This window comes from Salmo salar, chromosome ssa14 (genome assembly GCF_905237065.1).
Source record: "Salmo salar chromosome ssa14, Ssal_v3.1, whole genome shotgun sequence".
Classification (NCBI taxonomy): domain Eukaryota; kingdom Metazoa; phylum Chordata; class Actinopteri; order Salmoniformes; family Salmonidae; genus Salmo; species Salmo salar.
This window is the reverse complement of record NC_059455.1, coordinates 67,362,616-67,386,698: the sequence shown is the minus strand read 5'-3', so window position 1 is coordinate 67,386,698 and position 24,083 is coordinate 67,362,616. Positions and strand designations below refer to the sequence as shown.

General features: G+C 42.5%; 2 protein-coding genes across 15 annotated transcripts in view; both read right to left on the bottom strand.

Moving 5' to 3' along the window:
* Nucleotides 1-3,436: 3,436 nt before the first annotated feature.
* mrpl24 (mitochondrial ribosomal protein L24) lies at nucleotides 3,437-8,408 on the bottom strand. The gene is made up of 6 exons (XM_014141566.2): nucleotides 8,300-8,408; nucleotides 7,395-7,581; nucleotides 6,827-6,922; nucleotides 6,019-6,122; nucleotides 5,400-5,530; nucleotides 3,437-3,917 (listed from the first exon to the last, which is right to left on the bottom strand). Exons 2-6 carry the CDS (start codon nucleotides 7,575-7,577, stop codon nucleotides 3,781-3,783), a joined length of 651 nt encoding a protein of 216 aa, XP_013997041.1. The 5' UTR covers nucleotides 7,578-7,581; nucleotides 8,300-8,408; the 3' UTR covers nucleotides 3,437-3,780.
* Nucleotides 8,409-14,191: 5,783 nt separating this feature from the next.
* Nucleotides 14,192-24,083, bottom strand: part of LOC106569872 (semaphorin-4A) — a 51,679-nt gene continuing 41,787 nt past the window's right edge. For 13 of the 14 annotated variants that reach the window (XM_045694721.1, XM_014141576.2, XM_014141574.2 and 10 more), the window contains 9 exons: nucleotides 23,626-23,748; nucleotides 23,135-23,262; nucleotides 22,831-23,012; nucleotides 20,956-21,100; nucleotides 19,881-20,070; nucleotides 19,630-19,745; nucleotides 18,086-18,249; nucleotides 16,933-17,021; nucleotides 14,192-16,248 (listed from right to left, as the gene is read on the bottom strand). In XM_045694721.1, coding sequence (XP_045550677.1) covers nucleotides 15,413-16,248; nucleotides 16,933-17,021; nucleotides 18,086-18,249; nucleotides 19,630-19,745; nucleotides 19,881-20,070; nucleotides 20,956-21,100; nucleotides 22,831-23,012; nucleotides 23,135-23,262; nucleotides 23,626-23,748 — 1,973 coding nt within the window. In that variant the 3' untranslated portion in view covers nucleotides 14,192-15,412. The remainder of the gene's footprint in view (nucleotides 16,249-16,932; nucleotides 17,022-18,085; nucleotides 18,250-19,629; nucleotides 19,746-19,880; nucleotides 20,071-20,955; nucleotides 21,101-22,830; nucleotides 23,013-23,134; nucleotides 23,263-23,625; nucleotides 23,749-24,083) is intronic. The other variant, XM_045694722.1, reaches the window with a different exon arrangement.

Genomic DNA, 24,083 nt, shown 5'->3' with positions numbered 1-24,083 from the left:
TTGACGGTGGAGATGGTGTTCTTGGGGTCATAGGCAGCATTCCTCCTCCTCCAAACACGGCGAGTTGAGTTGATGCCAAAGAGCTCCATTTTGGTCTCATCTGACCACAACACTTTCACCAGTTGTCCTCTGAATCATTCAGATGTTCATTGGCAAACTTCAGACGGGCATATATATGTATTCTTGAGCAGGGGGACCTTGCGGGCGCTGCAGGATTTCAGTCCTTCACGGCGTAGTGTGTTACCAATTGTTTTCTTGGTGACTAAGGTCCCAGCTGCCTTGAGATCATTGACAAGATCCTCCCGTGTAGTTCTGGGCTGATTCCTCACCGTTCTCATGATCATTGCAACCCCACGAGGTGAGATCTTGCATGGAGCCCCAGGCTGAGGGATATTGACAGTTCTTTTATGTTTCTTCCATTTGCGAATAATCGCACCAAATGTTGTCACCTTCTCACCAAGCTGCTTGGCGATGGTCTTGTAGCCCATTCCAGCCGTGTGTAGGTCTACAATGTTGTCCCTGACATCCTTGGAGAGCTCTTTGGTCTTGGCCATGGTGGAGAGTTTGGAATCTGATTGAATGATTGCTTCTGTGGACAGATGTCTTTTTTACAGTTAACAAGCTGTGGTTAGGAGCACTCCCTTTAAGAGTGTGCTCCTAATCTCAGCTCGTTACCTGTATAAAAGACACCTGGGAGCCAGAAATCTTTCGGATTGAGAGGGGGTCAAATACTTATTTCCCTCATTAAAATGCAAATCAATTTATAACATTTTTGACATGCGTTTTTCTGGATTCTTTTGTTATTCTGTCTCTCACTGTTCAAATAAACCTACCATTAAAATTATAGACTGATCCTTTCTTTATCAGTGGGTAAATGTACAAAATCAGCAGGGGATCAAATACTTTTTTCCCCCACTGTACATCAGATGAGTAATGCAAAATATGTAAACATTATTAAAGTGACTAGTGTTCCATTATTAAAGTGGCCAGTGATTTCAAGTCTACGTATATAGAGCAGGAGCCTCTAACGTGCTATTGATGCCTATTTAACAGTCTGATGGCCTTAAGATAGAGACTATTTTTCAGTCTTTCGGTCCCAGCTTTGATGCACCTGTACTGACCTCGACTTCTGGATGATAGCAGGATGAACAGGCAGTGGCTCGGGTGGTTGTTATCCTTGATATTTTAGGCCTTCCTGTGACATCGGGTTGCTGTAGGTGTCCTGGAGGGCAGGTAGTTTACCCCCGGTGATGCATTGGGCAGACACCCCCACCTTCTGGAGAGCCCTGCGGTTGAGGGCAGTGAAGATGCCGTACCAGGCGGTGATGCAGCCCGACAGGATGCTCTCAATTGTGCATCTGTAAAAGTTTGTGAGGAAGAACTTCGGTAACGTTTTCCTCAGATTAGCTTTGTTAAAATCCCCGGCTACAATAAATGCGCCCTCGGGATACGTGGTTTCCAGTTTGCATAAAGTCCAGTGTAGTTCCTTGAGGGCCGTCGTGGTATCGGCTTGAGGGGGAATATACACAGCTGTGACTATAACTGAAGATAATTATCTTGGGAGGTAATACGGTTGGCATTTGATTGTGAGGTATTCCAGGTCGGGTGAACAAAAGGACTTGAGTTTCTGTATGCTATCACAATCACACCATGAGTAGTTAATCATGAAACATACAACCCGCCCGTCTCCTTTCCAGGGAGATCTTTATTCCTGTCTGCACGATGAACTGAGAACCCAACTGGCTGTACGGACTCAGACAGTATATCCCGAGAGACTCTGTTTCACGGAAACATGGCTATGTTACAATCCCTGATGTTTCTCTGGAAGGAGCTCCTTACACTGAGCTCGTCAACTTTATTATCCAGAGACTGAACATTTGCGAGTAATATACTCAGAAGCGGTGGGTGGTATGCGCGCCTCCTGAGTCGGACTCCGAATCCCTCTTCTCCACCGGCGGTGTTTTGGATCAGCCTATGGAATCAGTTCAATTGCCATGGGGGGTACGAACAAAGGATCAAATTCAGGAAAGTCGTATTACTGATCGTAATGCTGGTGAGTTACCGCCGCTCTGATATCCAAAAGTTATTTCCAGTTGTATGTAATAATCCCCCCAAAATGATGGGCTAATAATGTAAGCTATAACACATAAAAAAACAAAATACTGCAAAGTTGCTTAGGAGCTAGAAGCATGGCTGCCCTATCTGTCGGCGTCATTTTATCACCAGGGAGCATCAGCTAATCTAAGCATCAACTGGATAGACAGTATAAATTGAAGAAATGGATGCATCCCCATATTACATTACACCTTTGCAGCTGCTATTTAAAAATTATGCAAATGAACAAGCAGGATGTCCAGTGACAAAAAAACTGATTTACGATGATTGCTTTTCAGTTGACTAAGGATAGCTGTAGGTTTTCCACTATTGACCGACAGAATATTATTACACTTCTGTAAAATAAAATGTAAAGATGAATCAATTATAAATCATGGACTTTCAACAGTTCAGTACATCAGTATTGTTGTTTTTTGGGGGTGGGCTTTTCCCTTCTTGACCATCATATAAAAGCTGTATGAGTACTTTGTACACCACCCTCTGGTAAAAGTTTGAATGTCACATATCCAGCTTTCAACAGAGTCAAATGAGGTGACTGGGCATATAAAACGACGCACCATAATCAAATGAGGTGAGTGTGGTCCTATTGAGAAGACGTCCCGCTCCTCGCCACTCCCTTGCTAGGGATTTCCTTCTGGACTATGTCCATTACTTCGTCCTTCGCCTCTTTCCTTCAGATGGATTGAAAAGAGACCCAGACATTTGTCTTAACGCTTAAAATGGAATTATTACACCCTGGCCCAAGTAGTATAATATAACTAATTTTAACATATAAATGGCCAAAGTGGCGGTGAGCTCTCCCAAGATGAGTAATGACTTACGGTATTTTCTACTTCATCTTCCCAAACCCTTTTACAAGAGGCTGGCAGCTAATTCTTTTTCCTGGCACTGCGTTTGCTGCAGCTCGAACTTTAGAGCCTTGACGTCTTTCTCCTTAACTCTGATTTCAGCTCGTCTGTCAAATTCTGAGCTCTCTATTTGTCAAAATGTCCCTCAAAAGCCAAGTTCTGTCCTGCAAAGTAAAAACCTGTTTAAAAAGCTTGAACTTGTTGCTGATTGTGCAGTTTTGGTGACACGAGACGTCAGCTTTACACATATTCATCCAAGTCTCAGACATAAGTTCACTTAGGGTTGCTTTGACAAGACCACTTGTTCAACATCTGAATGGATAACTAAAGTAGCCAATTCTATAACAAATGCAGATGTAGTATTTACAGCATGTACCTGCTCAATTTGTAGCACAGAAACATTAGGATTACTTCTGTTGTTAATTTTTATCTCCCACTATCTAGGAAAACTCAAAGTCAAATCAAGAACAGGATTGTAGATTCCTTAGACATTTATTTATGATAAAAACAAACCAAAACATTTGAGACAAACTCTGAAAGCATCATAAATAATGACTTCTGCTGAATTTATGCCTGACAGAGGCCATGTAATACAGTTACATTTCTATGTGCACATGAAGGTTTCCATCACGTTACTGTACTCACTCAACCCATTTCCACTGATATCCATCTGGACTGAGCGATGTGGAACATTTCTTTAATACACAGATATAGGCCTACTGTAGGTCCATAAAGAGCATTCAGTAGGGATACCGTGGATGCAACGCCCCAACCTAACCCGTGGCTGTGTGGCACCGACACCAGAGGGTCTTCCCCCTCAGTACCAGTAGGTCTTCCGGTTCCTCCTGGGTTCCTCGATGCCCAGTTTGTCCATCACCTCCTCCTCCAGAGTCTTGAGGGAGGGCGTGTAAGTCTTCTCCAGGGTGTCCTCCGGACTGGTGTCCTTGGGGCCGTCTGGGATGGCAGACACCAACCAATAAGGGGATTCCAAAATTAGGGGGGGTCAATTCAGAAGAAAGGGTATACTTACACTAAGTACACAGCATGTAGCTGACCCAACTCACCTAACTTCCAGTCTATCATATGGTACACATCACCCTAGTAATTGTTTTGTGATTGACTGTTACGAAAATGCACTGACGAAGGAAAACGTTTGTTGGCTTGATTGAACCATATTATGCAATAAATGTGAGCGATTGGTTTAAACGGCGAGCCCTGTTTTCGTAGTGTGTGATCGGTCACGTTTTTGTGATATTGCGATGATTTTACTGTTTTATGTGGTAATTGATCAAATTTGCAGAGAATTGAAGGCCCAGTGGAGTCGAAATTAAGTTTTCCTGTGTTTTATTGTGTAATAACAGCTGATGAAACTAACACTGTAAAAGTAAAAGTAATATATATATATATTTATTTGTTTTTTATCAGTGTTATTTTCTGATAGTTGCTGGTTGAAAATACAATCTATTTGCTGGTTGAAAATACAATCTATACAGGACCTTCTAATTAGTAGGTTTTTCATGGGTGCAGTTATGGCCTGCCTGTTGATTTCACAAGGCGGTATATGTTAAAGGCCCAGTGCCGGCCAAAATGTGATTTATCCTGTGTGTTATATATATTTCCACTCTAGAGTGGTTTGAAAAGACCGCCTGCAATTTCAGCAAGTTTTGCTGGGACGGAGTTTTGGTAAATTAGTTAATAGACCAATAAGAAAGACCTCTCTGCCAACAACGGCTGGTTTTCAGTTTTCCCCTTCCCACTCAGATCACTCCCAAACATTGCTAGCAAAATTCTTGCTTGAGAAATTGCTCTTTGCTAAGAATTTTAATTGAAAATCATTACAGTAAGTTACTTAATTGTTACTCATAAATGATCTGACACGGAGATAAAAATAGCTGCATTGGTCCTTTAAAGGGGCAATCTGAAGTTGCTACAAAATTTTCCCCCATTGATTCTTGAAAATATAACTTATTAATGCCTCATGAGCTTAGTTCAACGGCCATACCCTATCAGAACCCAAAAGGTGGGCTTGTTTAACTCCAATGTTTGTAAACAAAGTAAATGTGAACAAACATTTACATAAAAACATTTTTTTTTTAACTGGAATGTTGATATCATGGACAGTTTGCATCCATAATTCTGTGAATAAATTTGAGTGGTTACATTTCTCCAGTCCCATCCCTCAGCTTTTACCAAAACAGTGGCGGGGACTAAGCTTTGTTATTGTTTCAACTACTGATTACCGCTTTAAACAAATAAAAGCGTTACTTATACATCACCCAGACCAGCTTGTGTCCTGCTTTTCCACTCACTCATCTTCACCCAAATTTTTGACAAGCTTGACTCTCATTCACAAAAGCTCCCTCTCAACCTCAATCCATCTAGATTTCTTTGCCCCTCCTCTAGCCTCTGTTCCTCCCTCCCCAAATGCAGACTCACCCTTCCACTGCTGCGGTACGATGCCGTCTCTGCGCTGGAACACTGGTTTGGGGACAATGCGGCCCGTCCTGAGGGAGACACGCACCTTCTCCCCCTCCTCTGTGAACCTCCACTCCACCTCGGTGGGTTTCCTGTTGGAGCAACAGACAGGAGTCGGGTTTGGTATTAAACTCAGGACTAAAGTGGTCAAGATCAGTCAGTGTTCAAGTCAAAGCATTCACTAATCATAAACTATTTAAATACAATAGAAATGTGGGTACATCTGTGCACAAAAATCCTACTTATTGCACCATTAAATCCAAGCCCTGCACATAAAATCTACTAAAAATGTAAACTAAACTCTGAGCATGGACACAAACCCTGGTTCTAGATAGCTACTGGGTGAGCAGGCTATTGTTCCACTTCTTTTTTGCATGGGTGTTTTCTGCACCACCCTGTGGTAAAGGTTTGAATACCATGATACTTTTCCACTGAAGCCCTGGTTAACTGAATGAGTTGTTTCAGTATTGGGCTGTTACCAAAGCCTGCACACCCAGCAACTATCTAGAAACAGGTTTGGTGATCATGGGCTTAGACAAATGTTAGAATCTGGACCTCCCCATAATGCACTGGGACTCACCTGTCAGTAGGGTCAACAAGTGAGATGTCTCGAATTAGAAGGGGAGCCTCGCTGGCAATATAAGTCCCCCGGTAATCTGAAGTTTTCCCAATGTACCTGAAATGCTACAATTGAGAAATACTGTGTTCATTTAATTTATTCAAACATTGCAGAGATAACAGAACTTCAATTGCTGTTGAAATCAATGTCCATCGTTTGTAACACAGCCTAAAAAGGGCCATATTCTTTTTAAATAATATAAAGTGGGGTTCAACATCAAAAAGACAGTATTTGTTAACAGAAACATACCATACTTGTTTATCATCATAGTCCAAAACATGACAATGGATTCTCACTAAATTCACTAATGATGGTAGCAAAATAAATTGCTGGATGGCATTAAGTCTAGTTTGTGAGTTGCTCTTAAAAAATGATCCTATGGTTCCAGCGATGAAACCGGGCCCTGGCCTTTGCAACTGTAGCTTGGTCTTTGCAACTGTAGCTTGGCCTGTGAAGCCATTGAGAAGGCTACCCAGATTCAAAGACAGTGCACTAGAAACCAGTATGATAAAACATTTAGAAGGAAGCCCATCAAGCATTTATGAAGCTCCTCATTGGTAGTAGGGACAGTTTTCTAAAATGCAAAAATAAAAATAAATAGGTGACTACGCAACAACCACCATAGCTGGCACTATATCAAGTGGGTTATACAGTATGTATACAAAATAGTGTACAATTGTTGGGTGTTTATACTGAATGTAGTGTATGAATGTCTTCTCTGTTATGTGGCAAACATATCCCCTCTTACAACGATGATTAGGATTCTTACCGTGTTCAGCCCGTCCAGGATGACCCAGTTTCTGTGTCTGAAGACCTGGGCCACTTTGCCCTGCTTTCCTTTGTCTTTCCCAGAGAGAATCTCAACCTGGTCAAGGTGGAACACCAGTTTAGAATATCAAAGCATCAAAACATTAGGCTAATGGCTGAATAAACTTTGACAGTGACACTCCCTTTTCAGTCCTACATCTCATTATCGTCACCTTCCATGTGTTGCTTTTATAGCAAGGAATTGATCAACTCAATGGTTTGCCTAACAGTTTTTTTGTGTCTAATAGCTGGTATCTCTGCAAAGGAATTAGGCAAAACTGCAATACCAGTGTTTAGAGGGAAGCATAACATTTTCAGTGTATAATATTTATTATTAGAAATTATAAAGTTTGTGGTATATGGCCAATATACCACGGCTAAGAGCTGTATCCAGGCACTCTGCTGCATCGGGCATAAGAACAGCCCTTAGCCATGATATATTGGCCATATTCCACACCCCCCTCGTGCCTTATTGCTTAAATATTCCATATCTAAAAAATCTTCATTGTCCTTTTGGCATGACCACTTACTGTGTCCCCTTTGAAAACAGACCAGTCCTCATAAGCTATGGGCTCAATGAACACCTTTCTTCTCTTCTTGCCTGGTGGGTTCAGTCTCTTGGCAGCTATGGTCCATGGCCGACTGGTGCCGTAGCGGTAGTCTTTAGGGAAGGCAGCCTTAGCAGCCATCGACAGTATGGCTGTTAATCGCATTTTCCTGGAGAAAAAAAAATGAAAACAGAATTTTACTTAATTGGTGTGTGGTTTATAAAAATCAAAGGGAGACAAAGAGAAGTCATTATCTTTCAACATTTACTACTCAACAGCCTAATTATGGATGCCCATACAGTGTAGTGACCGTATAATTAGGATCTCTATGATACTGACAGTATAGATAGCTTGCTGGATACATAAGATGAAATGTGCTGATCAGCAAATTCTCCTGTGATGTAAAGTTGATTATAAAATAGACACATTATTTTTAAGTATACACTGGGTGAATAACTGTGCATTTTCATTATGTTTTATTGACACAAATGCAACACTGACATTGACAGAGCCATCATTATCGTCACTGGTCAGATGCTGGATAACATTGGCTATGCTAGCTAGAATGGTCATCGTTCTTCTGGCTATAGCAAAACACACCTGCTATTTTCTGGTTAGTAGTACGTTGGCAAGCGTACATGTAGCTAGTTAGCTTCATTTTAGTAGCTAACCCGAAAAAACTAGCGCTAGCAATGTAGCTAATTGTTGTGACATTTTGTTGACAGTTAGCTAACGTTAGTTAGCTTGAAAAGAGAGATGCATGACGAGGATTCAAGGAAGCTTGAAAGTCAATAGCCCCCACAATCCAGAAAACGCAACTAAAATAGATAGCAAGCCAATGCATATAACATATATTTCCAAATTATCAATCAGAAAATTGCATTTACCCCTTCTCGTTTTCAATGTCACATGCATAAATCGTTCCACTTTGACCCCTACTACTTCTTTAGGGGTTGTAATTACTTTACTGGATCTCTACCGCCATCTATCGTACGGGTGGAGTGATGAATCTGTGCCACTGTCGGGTGAATGAGGAATGACAGCCAAACGAAATCACCTGCAGACGCCCAAGTCACGAACTGACTTGGGCTCGGGGTCATTAATATTAGTCTATGAGCCAGCCCCCCCCAAATTTGGGAGTTTTCTGTTCTCTCTTTTTCTTTCACCCGCCATCCCATTCATTTTTCCAATAGGACTTTTACCCTATGACAAACATTGTCAGTATAAAACAAGTTATATAATTCAATCATAAATGGAATGCTTAGATTCACAGCTATCCATCAGACACATTTTCAGGAATGTTCAGTTCAACAGAACTTTGACCTCTAGGGTACATATCAGAATACCTGATACATGTTAAACTGTGTTTGACAAGTGCTTCTGAAAGGTCATGAAATTACCTTTGAAATGATATATATAACATAACAAACTTTGAATGCACGAGCTACAACTTTTGTTGAAAAATCTCCCAAATTGTGCCATTGACATTAGAATGTTGGAAACGTAGACATAGAATTCCATGTTGTGGGGGCAACTACGTTTTTGAATTGTAACTTTAGTGATAGAAGGACCAAATTGCACACACAGCTAGAACAGGTTTTTAAAAAGACTTGTAGATAGGCCATCACAGGATTCATAAATTAACCCCACAGAAGCCTTTTTCCAATATAGCCACCAAACAACTTATTGGATACATTTCGCCTGACCATGCCTATATGAAATATAATTGTAGTATCCACAATGATATCTTAAAATGTAAATTGTGATGAAGAATACACAACCAAATGATCCAGGTCTGCCAGATATATATGTAAAATTATTCACAGAATTGTGTTGAATGTGCACAAAAAGCTGTTTGAATCACTAACTTCTGGAGATGTTATGATCAATAAGTGCAATTGTTCATCTTCAAACAAGCAAAATGGAGAAGTACATGTGAATAGTCATGGATGTGAGTGGATTAAAATGATATACAATGTTATCCTATAAAAAGGTTATTGTGGTTATTATGACAGCTTGATGTTTTAGTACCTCCGAATATGTCCCTGTTCACAGGAGGGATTGCAGAACTAAATAGCTGAAGCTCCTTTCGTCATATCTTTAGTCATATCTTTAGTCAAATCAGTATCCTAGTGTCGAACAGAAACAACAACTGCCATAGAGGTCAAGTCTATACAATATAACTACAGCAGCAGTCAAACTCATAGGATAACCCATTTAACTCATTCATGGAATGACAGAAACACTTTACATTTTTCCATTGATTTAAATTAGTCAAGTGTGTGGCTGTATGTCAAATTGGTTACTAAAGTCTGGCATGGATATAGCCATATGATGAATCCAAAAAGGTGTAATTTGAACTTTCCCCCAAATAAATTCAAATTTAGTGTAGACGCAGAGGTGCTGGCATGTGTACAATAAATACATTAAATCAGAATGAATAAAACAATAAAGCCTGAAGTTTTTTATTTCCATTGTGATCCTTCTATTTAATGTTATTTCAATTCAATTGAATGCGGTTTTAATGTTATTGACCATTCAGCACTGGAAGCTGTCCCCACACAATTTGCCCAGTTTGTGACTTGTTCATTTCATACTCTGCTAATTGTAGTAGGCTAGTTTGACAGATTGATATTGAATATGTCCAACTTACTGACTTGAACCTCATGTCATGTTTAACCATCACAATAAAATGGTGACAAACTAGTTATTTTATAAATACACAATTGTTTTCACATACAAATGAATTCATTTTCTATGTTTTCCTCAATGTTCTTTGATGTACACTACATGGCCAAAAGTATGTGGACACCTGCTCGTCAAATATCTAATTCCAAAACCCTGGGCATTAATAGGGAGTTGGTCCCCCCTTTGTTGCTATAACAGCCTCCAATCTTCTGGGAAGGTTTTTTTCCCCACTAGATGTTGGAACATTGCTGTGGAGACTTTCCATTCAGCCACAAGAGCATCAGTGAGGTCGGGCACTGATGTTGGGCGATTAGGCCTGGCTTGCAGTCGGCATTCCAATTTATTCCAAAGGTGTTCGATGGGGTTGAGGTCAAGTGCTCTGCGCAAGCCAGTCAAGTTCTTCTACACCAATCTCAAGAAACCATTTCTGTATGGACCTCGATTTGTGCACGGGGGCATTGTCATGCTGAAACAGGAAAGGGCTTTCCCCAAACTGTTGCCACAAAGTTGGAAGCACAGAATCGTCTAGAATGTCATTGTATGCTGTAGCATTAACATTTCCCTTCACAGGAACTAAGGGGCCCATTATTACTCCTCCACCAAACTTAACAGTTGGCATTATGCATTGGGGCAGGTAGCGTTCTCCTAACATCCGCCAAACCCAGATTCGTCCGTTAGTCTGCCAGATGGCGAAGCGTGATTCATCACATCCAGAGAACGCATTTCCACTGCTCCAGAGTCCAATGGCGGTGAACTTTACACAACTCCAGCCAACGCTTGGCATTGCGCATGGTGATCTTAGGCTTGTGCACTTCGTGGCTGAGCCATTGTTGCTCCTAGGTGTTTCCACTTCACAATAACAGCACTTACAGTTGACCGGGGCAGCTCTAGCAGGGCAGAAATTTCACAAACTGACTTGTTGGAAAGGTGGCATCCTATGATGTTGCCACGTTGAAAGTCACTGAGCTCCTCAGTACCGGCTATTAGACTACCAATGTTTGTCTTTGGAGATTGCATGGCTGTGTGCTTGATTTTATACACCGGTCAGCAGCGGGTGTGGCTGAAATAGCCAAATAAACTAATTTGAACGGGTGTCCATATACTGTTGGCCATGTAGGGTATTACTGTAATGATCACAAGGAAACAAGATAGATTTACTGCACATTCTGCAAACAAAGGAAACTGAAATTGTCCATGTTGTACCCTTGCCTTGTAATATTTAAGGTTTTCACACTCTTCTCCACATTTCTCCAGAAATATGTCAAGCATTTTCTGAAGGACAGTCCCTGTCAAGTTGCTAACAATCTGAATACTCCTTCAGGTCAGTACTTCAAACTCTTTTGGACTTGGTTTGCCCTCACAGAATCCAGACTTAATGGTTACCCTTAGATTTCTTCTGTCAACATCTCGTCAATTTTTCCATTCACAATCCGGATGACACCCTCCACAAACTTGAGCCTAGCAGCGGATATGCTTGTTACAGCCTCAAAGCAGGTTAGACTTAAGTAATCTTGCGTAGTGGCCTTGGGTGGGCTGATGCTTTGCTGCAGATAAACAGAAATGATCATTAACATTTGAAAATACTTGGTCACAGTGAATTGTGTCTCCTCTGTAAATCTACAGAATCCATTTTCAGGTATTTAAGATGTGGGAAATAGATTGATGGCACACCTCGGCCTCATGTCCCTGAGAAAATACAGCCAAATAGAGTGAAGGATGTCTTGTTTGTGTGTGTGTGTGTGTGTGTGTGTGTGTGTGTGTGTGTGTGTGTGTGTTAGTGAGAGTGAGTTTATTACCTGGCATCCTTAGTCGATCAATTGTTGGTGTCTGTACTCTTCTTTTTAAGTATTATTATTACAATGTTTAAAGCATCACGTCAGTGCTGCAGATTACCGGATGTTACCTACTACTGTAAATCTAGTTTGAATAACTTGGTGATAATTGGCAAGATTCCAAGACTAATGCTAAACCACAGAAAGAACAATGAGAGAGATATTCCACCGGATGTATAAATGTGAAGCATCCGGTTTGCGTTTCCACTAAAACCGACCAATCACGTGCTACAAAAATACGGCTCGCAACTGCAACCAATCTCGCACATTTACTGCATATTGTTCAATCAAGCCTGACATCAACAAACTTTTTCCCTCGTCAACGCATTTGTGACAAATTGGGCAAAATCATTGCCGGAGCATCCGGTTGGCGTTTCTACTCACTACCAAATATGGTGATGAGAGGAAGCCCACCGGCCAGCAGTGGGAGAAGACGGAGCGAGATGGACTTTGGCCAACATTCTGATTCATTTTCTCATCGATGAAACATTTGATCGCCATACAGTTTTCTGTTTGCAAAACTAGAATCTGTAACAAACAGAGTGGACTGCGTTTTGTAGACATTACCCTTTGCCAAAGTTCAACAAAACCGCATTGTTTAGGAGTGCAAGGGCGCATTGAGTTATTGCACACGCGCACTTCAGAGTAGGAGTTCCCTAACAGAAATATGGTCTATCTTGGGTTAGTTACAAAGAAATCTTTGGCTAACCTTGTATCAGTTGTGTGGCTGTTTCTGTGAAGTGGTTGCCACCCAGTGGACAAATGGGAGAATTTTTAAAGTGACATTCAAAAATGTCATAAATTACCTATCTACAGGATACGGAGTAAGTTCCTGTCCTCCTGTACGCCGTTCACTCATGACTGCACAGACAGGCACGACTCAAATACCATCATTCAATTTGCCGATGACAACAGTGATCGCCGACAAGACAACCTATAGGGAGATCAGAGACCTGGCCATGTGGTGCCAGGACAACAACCTCTCCCTCAACATGATCAAGACAAAGGAGATGATTGTGGACTACAGGAAAAGGAGGACCGAGCACACCCCCATTCTCATCGACGGGGCTGTAGTGGAGCAGGTTGAGAGCGTCAAGTTCCTTGACGTCCACATCACCAACAAACTATCATGGTCCAAACACACTAAGACAGTCGTGAAGAGGGGATGACAAAACCTATTCCCCCTCAGGAGCCTGAAAATATTTGGCATGGGTCCTCAGATCCTCAAAAGGTTCTACAGCTGCACCATTGAGAGCATCCTGACTGGTTGCATCACTGCCTGGTATGGTAAACGTTCGGCCTCCGACCGCAAGGCACTACAGAGAGTAGTGTGTACGGCCCAGTACATCACTGGGGCAAGCTTCCTACCATCCAGGACCTCGATACCAGGCGGTGTCAGAGGAAAGCCCTAAACATTGTCAAAGACTCCAGCCACCCTAGTCATAGACTGTTCTCTCTGCTACCGCACGGCAAGCGGTACCGGAGCATCAAGTCTAGGTCCAAGAGGCTTCTAAATAGCTTCTACCCCCAAGCCATAAGACTCCTGAACATCAAGTCAAATGACTACCGAGACTATTTGCAGTGACCCCCCTCTTTAATAACTCTACCTACATGTACATACTACCTCAAATAACCGGTGGCCCCGCACATTGACTCTGTATCGGTACCCCCGATATATAGTCTCGCTATTGTCATTTCACTGCCGCCCTTTAATTTCTTGTTACTTTTATCTCTTATCCATATTTTTTTTAAACTGCATTGTTGGTTAGGGGCTCGTAAGTAAGCATTTCACGCTAAGTTCTACACCTGTTGTAATCGGCGCATGTGACTAATAATAATTTGACTTGAAGTTCAGTATATTACATCAAGACACTGATGAAAATCAATCTGATCATGTTGAGTCCAGTCATCTTATCAGTTCATTGTAGCAAGCCATCAACATGTATTTCTCAAACAAGCCCTTCTGTGTGGCATATGGTACTATGGCTGCGTTTACACAGGCAGCCAGATTCTGATCTTTTGCCCAATTGTTGGTCTTTTGACTATGAAGGTTTATGGGACAGAGAATCACATCTTTGTGAAAAACTGTTTCACAACACAGCACAATGGCCAATTTATATGGAGATTAGCCTGGAGCCATTTTCTCTGTTAAATCCTACTCAACTAAGCTTACATTAATAACATATTACTGTGAAGCTTTAAAATGCTGTAAATTGTGATTTTCTGCAGTAGGCCTTAATTCAACACAAATTACAGATATTATTTTTGCACAAATTGAACAGTTTATTTGCAACATTGAAACAGTAAGATACGATTGTATAAAAATAAAGACAAAACAACTTATTTTAAAAAGAAAAGTGGTTTGTGATCTGTACCGAAGACAAGGAGTACCATATATTTGTTTAATAACTATTAGTCTTTCTCATCGTCATCTAAAGCAGCTTAAAAAGAGCCAACTCTCTCATAATCTGCTTTCAGTTTCTGAAAAGCTGTCTAGCAAAAAAAAAGGAAAAGTGTTTTCATTCAAAATGCAATTTTGGCAATATCACAGTTTTCGAAGTGATTTGAGGATTTCAGTCCAGTTAATATGCTGACAACATAAATTATAAAAACTAAAAGGGTCTCTAAACACCAGCATAATCTTGTTTGTTCTGGCAGAGATAAGCCCTACAGTGTCAAATCAACATCATGTTCTCATGGCGTCACAGACCGCAGGATTTTAAAAAAAAATGTGCGTTTTGGGTGAAAGACAAAAAAGAAAAGTAAATTGGCAGCACAATCAACAGAACGACAAAAATAAACCAGCAAAATAAATAACAATAGAACATTGTACCATACAACGTGCTCCGTTAACTTTCGCAATGGCGCTGCATACAAAGGAAGTGGTTTAGCAATGTAGACCTGATGCTACAAAATTACTGTTAGAACAAAAAAGGCTGTTTTTTGTGTTCCTCGCAATATGCATCCACTGCCTGTGATTTGAGTGGACACGTTAGTTAATAGTTAGTGGTAGGAAACCTGTTTAGGAGCCATTTCTTTTCTTTTTTTTGTGGCAGTGTAGCGGCAGTGGCAGTTGTTGTGGCAGTGTAGTGATGCAGTCCTTCATGTACATTCGATAAATCGGCTTTCTTGGCTCTTTCATTAAATACACAAATAAACACAGTCTAGTCAAATGGAACCTCGTCTCCAAAGTATTTACAGCACAATATAATACACTGTATTGTATAAGAGCAGTGAGTCATGTTAATCAGTCTGCCCTTTGATTCACAAAGGCTGGTATCGTATCAGAAAACGGTTTCCATTTAGTTGAGTTACCACATCAGTCTTACTCGCTGTCATGACAGTCCACACACAGTGCTGCAGTTAGCCGTGTTCATGTAAAACCCCATGGCTCAAGAGTGACCATGTAAAGGCTACATTGTTCTCAGGTAGAGTGGATATGGTATGTCAATAGTTAGGGTGAGATGCGGTTGACTGTGCTCAGATAGGGGTGTTGGGAAGATGCCCATTGGAGCCCCTCGGCGTGCCGTTGCACACGACCCCGCTGGCTTGGCCGTTGTGTGCCATCTGCCCATTCCGCATGCCATTGCTGCATGGCGACTGACCGCCCCGAAGGGCCTCCCGCTCCTGAGGGCCGCCCCTCTCCGAGTCCCTCCCTGGGGCGTTGGCCTGGGGCGCCGTCCTGCTGCGGCAGCGCTGCCTCACGCTATACAGCGCCATAGTTAGCAGAATACTAACGCAGCACGCTAGCAGTACAGACACCACCACCAGCTCCTTCAGGTAGGTTTGCCCCAGCAGCAGCTTCTCCCCTCCCTGCCACTCCGCCTCAGTCTCAGTCTCCCCCGACTGCGCCACCCAGAAAGTAAAGTTCCTGCTGGTCCGCCTCGTGGTGACCGGAGTCTCCCTTGCTGGCGCGGTGGGCTCCGGCTCGGTCTGCTTGGGCCCAGTCAAGTGTGGAGTGAGCCATCCTCCTGAACCGGCCTGGGTGGTTGGGGGGAGGGCTGGGCTCTGGGGGCGTGTGGTCATCATGCCAGGGGCAGCGGCCTGAGGGGTGGGGCTGCTCTTCTGCTTTACCTGGTAGATGGCCAGGTTCTGCTGGAAGCCGTTCTCTGTGGAGAGACACAGGTAGTGGCCCAGGGTGGCGGGCGTGGCCAGGAAGTGCAGGCTTCCATCCTCCAGCTGCAGGTAGAGGTCTGGGGAGAGGCGGCTGTTGGGTCGCTCCCAGTGGCGGTGGGCCAGGCTCGAGGCCTCTGGGCACTGCAGTCGCACCACCTCATTCAGGGACACAGACACCAGCTCACCTACAGGAAAGGAGTCTAACAGAAATCAGGAGTCACTGACTGAGGCCCAAGCTTCGACTGAGCCGGATGCTAGTTATGCAGTTGGCGGCTAAGCTAGCGGCTAGCCCACAAGCAAAGGCTTGAGCACACACACACTGCATGTTTCGTCACAATATTGTTCTGAATGTTCGTTCTGGATTGATGCCCGACTGAGCATTCTACTCAATGCATCCTCAATGAGCGCGGATTAAGATTTCATCAAAAGAGCATTACGGTGGCTTCGAAATACTATGACATTCATAAGGAGGCAAATAATTAGTAGGAAAACCTTTTGTCATCATTTTGTTCTCACCAGATTGACTTTAGATGCAGTATAACACTAGTTAGCTAGCTAAGATCGAGGGGATCGAGGCCACCGGATTTTAGCTAGCTAATGTTAGCATTGTTAGCTATTTTTGACAAACTTTGCTAGCTAATGACAACATTGCCATCTGACTAAAGTACATTTGACGACATGATAACGCTGGCAAATGTCATCATATTTTCAGGCACTAAAGTGTAATTTAGACAAAATAGTAGTTAGCCTCCATCCAGAATGGCTGGGCTTAACACCACTTTAGGGCACCACCATGTTGGTGCAACCTATGAATACTATACTATCTAGCTATACTATACTAGTCTGACGGGATAAGGATAAGTATGAAGATGTGTGATTCTCACCTGCTTTTCCTTTGTTCAGTCCAAATCTGAATTTGGGCATGGGCGAAGCACACGCCTCCTGCACATTCCCTCCTTCCACATCCTGGCCTCTGTAGAAGACGAGATAAACCACTGTCAGTTTGTGTGTGGGTATATTTGTTTACGTGTGAGTTTGTGTGATTTATTCTGTGTGTCAGTCCATGCAAAGTTCCTGTTTACATTCTGGTTAACGCTATAAGGATGCATAAAACGTACTTTAAAAAATATATATACATTATTCACTGTATCAGGGATAGCGTAGCGTACACAAACGTTTTGGCATTGCAGCCTTCTTCACTGTGTAGGTACCAATTATTTGTTTATTTTTTAGATTGGGATTACGATCTTGTCTCATCGCTGCAACTCCCCAACGGTCTCGGGGGAGGTGAAGGTCGAGTCTTGCACCCTCCGGGATCGAACCCCAGGCTGTAGTGACACCGCAACACTGCGATGCAGTGCCTTAAACCGCTGAGCCACTCGTTAGGCCATACAAAAAAATTTGTATTAAAAAGATTTGTACCTACAAACTGAAGAAGGCTGCAAAGCCGAAACGTCTGTGTACACTATCCCTGATGCAGTGAATATTATTATTTTTTTATATATAAAAAAATTAAGTAAGCTTTATGCGTCATCTTTCTGAGTGCGGACCCATCACACTTTTTTGCTTTTCTGAATTCACAGGTTTTAAGCACCAACTAAACTTCTCGGAGAGTGCAAAGGGCTCTATAATGTAAAAAATAAAATAAGGACCCAATAAAAGTATCTACTCTACCTACACCCTAAATATATACCCATTAAATGTTATTCTGTTTATTATTAAATATTATGTGCCAGTTTAAGGGACACATTAAGCCTACTCCTATACTAAGAAGCATGTTCAATGGATATTATCCATTTAAAGTGCTTTTTAGTTGAGGAATAGTCTCATCTGTGCAGGGAATACAGCCCTGAAGGAAATAAATGAATTCCACAAAATCAAATGCAACGGCCTTGTTCCAAAATAAATTTTTAACACCCAGCTCTATGCAAGTATCATATTATACTTGCCATGGTACATTCTACAAATCCATTCTATTGGTGTTGTGCCTGCTGGGTGGAGTGGCTGTAATGTAACATGATGGGGTGTGACACTCACGCGTTGTCCTGGATGCTGTTGGCGTGGGTACAGACTTTGACGGAGGGGTCCCAGCCACAGAAAGGATCTCGGGACAGCACACACTCGGCACAGCTCCAGTAGTAGGAGCAGTTGGAGGCCGGGACCCTCACCACGCCTTCTGATGAGCCCACAAACACCACACCCTGTGGGGGTGAAGGATAGCGTTAGTGCTAATTCGCTAAAGTTAGTGTACATGGGAGATAAGTACAGAACCATGTTAGCATTAGCATACACTTAATGACCAATGGCACAAACTGATGATTGGGTCGTAATTACGAGAATAATGAATTGAAACTAATCTTGACCATCTTGGTTAAACCAAGGCGCTCTCAACACTGGGGTTGTGGGTATGGGTCACGTACTGAATATAACCCCTTCAACTGATAGTTGCTTTGGATAAAAGTCTCTGCTAAATGACCATATTTTAGTTCAGTCAGAGAACAAAGATTCTCTGCGACATGGTGTGACCCTTACTTGACATAACGTCCTAAATAACTTGAGTTCTACGGCCAGCCATACTGAACCAGAACTAAACTGAACCGTGCACACCTTGAATGCATTTGTCACACTGGAAAGCTGCGTTGTGAAATACACACCCCATACAGACAGCTTGCCAGCTTATTTCGCTCGCTCGCTCTCGTGCAGCAGATCCGAGAGAGAGGGCTTATCAGGGCTAAAACCATGGCCTTCTCTACTGTCATGCTGCCTCGGACACATAGTCCTGCAAAACCTTACCAACTTCTGTTACTTTAGCCTACACTATGGTGTTCAGTGTACACTTAATAGTTCAACGGTCCCAAAAATGCAACAATTTGTATTCGTCATCGGTATTTCATTATGTGTGAAGGCTGTTGGATAAACTTAGAAATATTATATGCAGTGGTAATACAAATGTTTCACAGAGTTTCTGCATGTGCAATTGACTTTGTGTCTATTCCGTGCTAACCAACCACCTCGCACTTCACAGACGGCATGAAGCCAGCAAGTGACACGGACTCCACAGGCCATGTCCATCTGTCAGTCACCAGCAGATGTGACGTGATTGGTCGAGACCTCTGGGCATGCTGGTGAGGTTAGAGAGCAGATGAACCCAGCGCCTACACACACTGACCCCTCACCAGGGCCTGCCTGCCCCACCATATGCATCACGCAAAGAACTAGCGTGAAACTCGCTCCACTGTCGCGTGGTTCACTGTGTTATACTTTAATGTGATCTGTTCCTCAGGGGCGAGCAAGTGCTTGCCTCACTGTAAAAGGAACTGACAAGGCCGTCACGCATGAGGTGACCAGATGTCTGGTTGTGGGGAAGGTTGAGGGAAGAGATGACAGGGGCAGTTAATCTAAAGGAAACATCTGAGAGCTTTGGCGACAGGGGGATTCACAGTTTGCATCATGCACGGTTGAAGCACTAAAGTTAAGTGCCAGCAGGTTCTGAATTAAAATTTTATGTGACAGCGAGGCGAGGGTAAAGTGGAATGAGTACTCAACTAGAGATGGAGAATACCTAATGACTAGAACGGTACCTTTGATATGGAAAGCAGGAGGTTCTTCATGGGCTGAGGCTGCTCGAAGACCTGGATCTCCTCAATGATGTGTGCACCCTTGTCCAGCAGCACTGCTTTGTGGAGGTAGCCCGATTCTGAAAGCAAGCGTTTGAAAGAAATGACTAACGGGGTAATGGTGTGCACATGCATACATGTACTGAGTAATAGTCATATTTAGGCCGATTCCAGTTCAATTGCCTGCCACACCGAGTTAAATACATGTCCAGTACCTGTGAGCAGGAAGAGAACAGTGAAGTCCTTGCCATTGGCGGCCTGTACTCTCTGGGTGACCACATGGCTGTAGCGCTGGTCAGGTGACACCATGGTCAGGCTCCGCCCCACAGGGTGTACGCTGTCGTCCGCGAGGAAGTTTTCTTTGACAAAGCGAAGGGTGTTGTCTGAGGCATTGTGCAGGCCACACTGAGACGAGGGAGAGACAAATGGGATTGAGCCAGGCACAGCTATTGAGAAACATCCAGCTGTGTGCCAATTGGCTGGTGTGGGATTCATCCACAACAATTATGTTAAGGAGTTTGAAGAAAAGGAAAAACTTTGAATAAAGAAGACTCCAAAGTCTTAAAACTCCAATATCACATTTATTATTCCAATGTGTGGAAGTCTATTCTTACTGAACATCAAACAAGGCCATGCTTATGATCTAAGGCAGTGGTTTTCAAACTTTTTCAACAGGGACCCCATTTTTTCCACCAGGATTTCTGGGGACTCAATTTCCCCCCCCCCATCCCAGATCTAATGACAACTTTAAAATCTGTAAATTTAGATTTTTACAACAACAAATAACCTTCAATCAATTGCATCTTCATCTCTTCATCAAAATGAAAAGAAACCAATAAATACATTTACTCAATAAAATTGTATCTTTCAAATTATCTATCTCAAAAAAAGTTAAGATAACTACAATCTGGTAGCAGCTAAATTTGTAAAAACTTGAACACCCTCCTGAAATGCACTCCCATACAATAATCTGTACTCTGATAAATGTTTTACATTTGAATACCACTGATGTAAGGCATGGCTGATTTAATCCTCAATCCAATACAACATAGGGAGACAACACAATATGTCAAGGAATCCAAGACAAATCAGAAACTTAACTAACATTTACCTAGGCAAGGATAAACAAGGCATTCTCCCAGCATTGTTTTGTCTAGAGAAGTTGTTTTAACTTATGTATATTTTCCTTTTATCCAACTTCTTAGAAGAAGTCAAAATTAGCTAACAAGCCAACTTATTTCTGCTAACCCTCTGGGGATCTCGGTCATTCGAGACGGGGACACCGCTTACCTCTCCCGGGTTGGCGACCTTCTCCTGAACCCGCATGCTCCACCGAAGCGTGTCCCGATTCAGGACCTTGTAGTTGCCTGCGAAAACCGCTTTGATGTCGCCCAGGCGGAACGCACACACTGCCGACTGCCCCGAGTTCACCGACCTAGTAGTGCACAAACATCAAAGACACTTGCGGTCACAACCATGCAACAATCTGGTAGCACCTAAATTCTGAAATGCAGTCCTTGTTTCAAAACCCTCGACACACTTAATTGACAAATGTTTTTCAGGGATTCAAATAAAATTTGGAGTTTAATACTGAACTAGCAAGGTACAGGTAACTGCCAAAATAAAGGAAACACCAACGTAAGTGTCTTAATAGGGCGTTGGGCAACCACGAGGCAGAACAGCTTTAATCCACATTGGCATAGATGCAACAAGTTTCTGGAACTCTATTGGAGGGATGCAACACCATTCTTCCACAAGAAATTCCATCATTTGGTGGGGTTTTTTTTACGGTGGAGGAAAATGCTATCCCAGGTGCCGCTCCAGGAAATGTTCCCATCAGTGGCGTGCATTCATGAATGCCAAGTGAAGCCATGCTTCCCCCAAAAAAGTATTAAGAAAAAAAACATAAAATAAATGTATTTCGTCTCTCTACGTTTCATAATTTGCAAGAGGCTGAATATATCTTATTTTTTTTTTTTATAAAAAAGGCGGGGGGGGTCCAGTTTGGATTTGGCGTCACTCCTATCAAATCGCATTGAGAGCATACCTCATTGACAAAAACAACTTGAATTGTTGCATCTCATTGTGTTGTTGTTCTCCAGGGGTTATCTAGCTAGCTAAAATTGTCCTTATCCTAAATCGCCATGGATTTGGACTTCTGGTTTAACTTAATTCTCTGTACTGGCCAATGATTATAATAGTGATTCTGATCCAACCATTAATTAATACATTGTACCCCTGGCCTGAGAAGATGGCAGTTCAATACCCACCCACAGAGAAAGACATCTGAACCATGGACAGCCACATCATATTTAGCTTTTGTTGATTGGACTAAATTGTTTTTGGTATCTTTTAGTTGTCACTGTATTAGACTAAACAGAGGTGATTTGATGATGTTAAAATGTTGAAGTTGAAATGGTGCTGGAATAGTGGAGGCAGCTCCTGTTTTCTTTGCGACTTGCAGTAACTCTCTGTTGTTCTAAATCAATAGTTGTTTAGTAGTCTGAAGATGTCAGAAACATTAACTTGCTTGACCATGCTGTAGGTCTTGTAACTGTTTGTTATATACAATATGCTATGTGGACTTCACCAGACAGAGGTTGCTCTCCGGTTTTGTGATGAAACGAAGATGTGGTTGAATTTACTTAAGGTATATGAACTAACAGGTTATAGAGGAAACAACGCAATTATCACAATACATAGGTTGTAATCTGTCTTTTTTTTTTTTTTTCTGGCTTCACCAGTGATTTTACCCACGCACCACTACTGGTTCCCATAAGTGTTCAATTGGGTTGAGATCTGTCTGGCCTTCCCTGTGGCTCAGTTGGTAGAGCATGGTATTTGCAACGCCAGCACGGTGTGTGCAACGCCAGGGTTGTGGGTTCGATTCCCACGGGGGGCCAGTACAAAAAAAACAACAAAAAACAAAAAATAACAAAATACAAAAAATGTCTGAAATGTATGAAATGTATGAAATGTCTGCATTCACTACTGTAAGTCGCTCTGGATAAGAGCGTCTGCTAAATGACTAAAATGTTAAAATGTGACTGAGACCTGTACATATCATTAAGACCTGCTAACAAGAAACAGTTGCCATTCCTACGGGAGACTGTCAACAGATGACTTCATCCCATTCATAGCATATAGAATGTGTAAACTACTGACCACTGAGAGCTGAAGATGCCGAAGAAGAGGGTGTCGTCCACTGGGGCGCCCTCAGGTGGCGGGAGGGTGACGATGTCCTGGATGACGTTGTAGGGCAGCTCGTTGTCAGACTGACACAGGAGCTGGGCTTTGGCGAAGGTGGTCCAGCGTCGCTGCAGGGTACGCTGGCCCCCAACGTCACTCTGGGACAGACAGGAAATGGTTGAATGGATTACCATTAACACGCATTCGGCACACAAGCAGGCATACAACCACACAATCAATGATTTACAAACACACAATAATACATCTCTTAGGGTCTTACCGTGCAGACTTGGGCGATGCGAGATACAGTGAACTTGTCAATGAAGTCGTACTCCCGGCCCACCTCGCTGAAGAAGAAATAGATCTTCTCTTCGCTGGGGACAAAGTTGGAGCTGATGAAAGTGGGATCTGGAGAAAAAGATTGAACAATTGGCTAGACTAATTGAGAGATAAGTGCGTTACTGAAAGCTGGTTAGGCAAATTAATTAACGAAGGAATCATTGGAAAGTATTCCAGACGTATTGTTTAGGAGGCTTAACCAACACCAAACCACTTATCATTGAACGATTTCCTTAAAAAAAAACAGAGTGCTTTAAAATACCAGTTTGAATACAGAAGTCAAAATGTACATTTCTTTTTAGTTGTGATTTATGTGGAAAAAGTTACTTGTAGGTATTTCTCCCTCTGTCACGTATTGCTAAATATCCAATATATGTAAGAGCCTTGGGGATGTGTGTAATACATCATGAGTAGTTTGTTACAGACACGTACCCTCCAGCCAGCCCAACGTGTCGTCCAGCTTCAGATCAACATGGCCGCCCTCGCTGAGGTGGCGGGAGATGACCGGTCGGTTTCCCATGTAGTCCGCTACCGTCCCAGTGTACAGCTCTCCATCTAAACACACACACACACACTGAGCGTCATCCAGTACGAGCCTGTGTGACTCAAACATGTGAATCTGAGTAAACATACAGGAGAATGACATATCAGCCAAAGCTGAAAAAATTCCAGAGCGCAATACCTCTATTAATAATAGAGTTGTACTGGCTTTGGATGACAACAAGGTCATGGTCAGAGGAAAGAAAAACTGTTCTTGTACAGTCAGTGCATGTAATCATTATGTACTGTACTTGAGATGGCCTTCCACATCAAGACAATGCCTTAGCAGGTGACGACAGATTCTGTCAAGGCTTGATATTTATTGCGAGGGATACAAGATGTATGCAATG

Excerpts from the sequence above, each read along its gene's own strand:
- mrpl24 (XM_014141566.2), bottom strand. The coding sequence starts at position 7,577 with ATGCGATTAACAGCCATACTGTCGATGGCTGCTAAGGCTGCCTTCCCT. Across the intron at positions 6,923-7,394 it reads CTGTTTTCAAAGGGGACACA|GTTGAGATTCTCTCTGGGAA; the intron begins GTAAGTGGTCAT and ends CACCTTGACCAG. Across the intron at positions 3,918-5,399 it reads CGTACCGCAGCAGTGGAAGG|ACGGCCCCAAGGACACCAGT; the intron begins GTGAGTCTGCAT and ends CTGCCATCCCAG.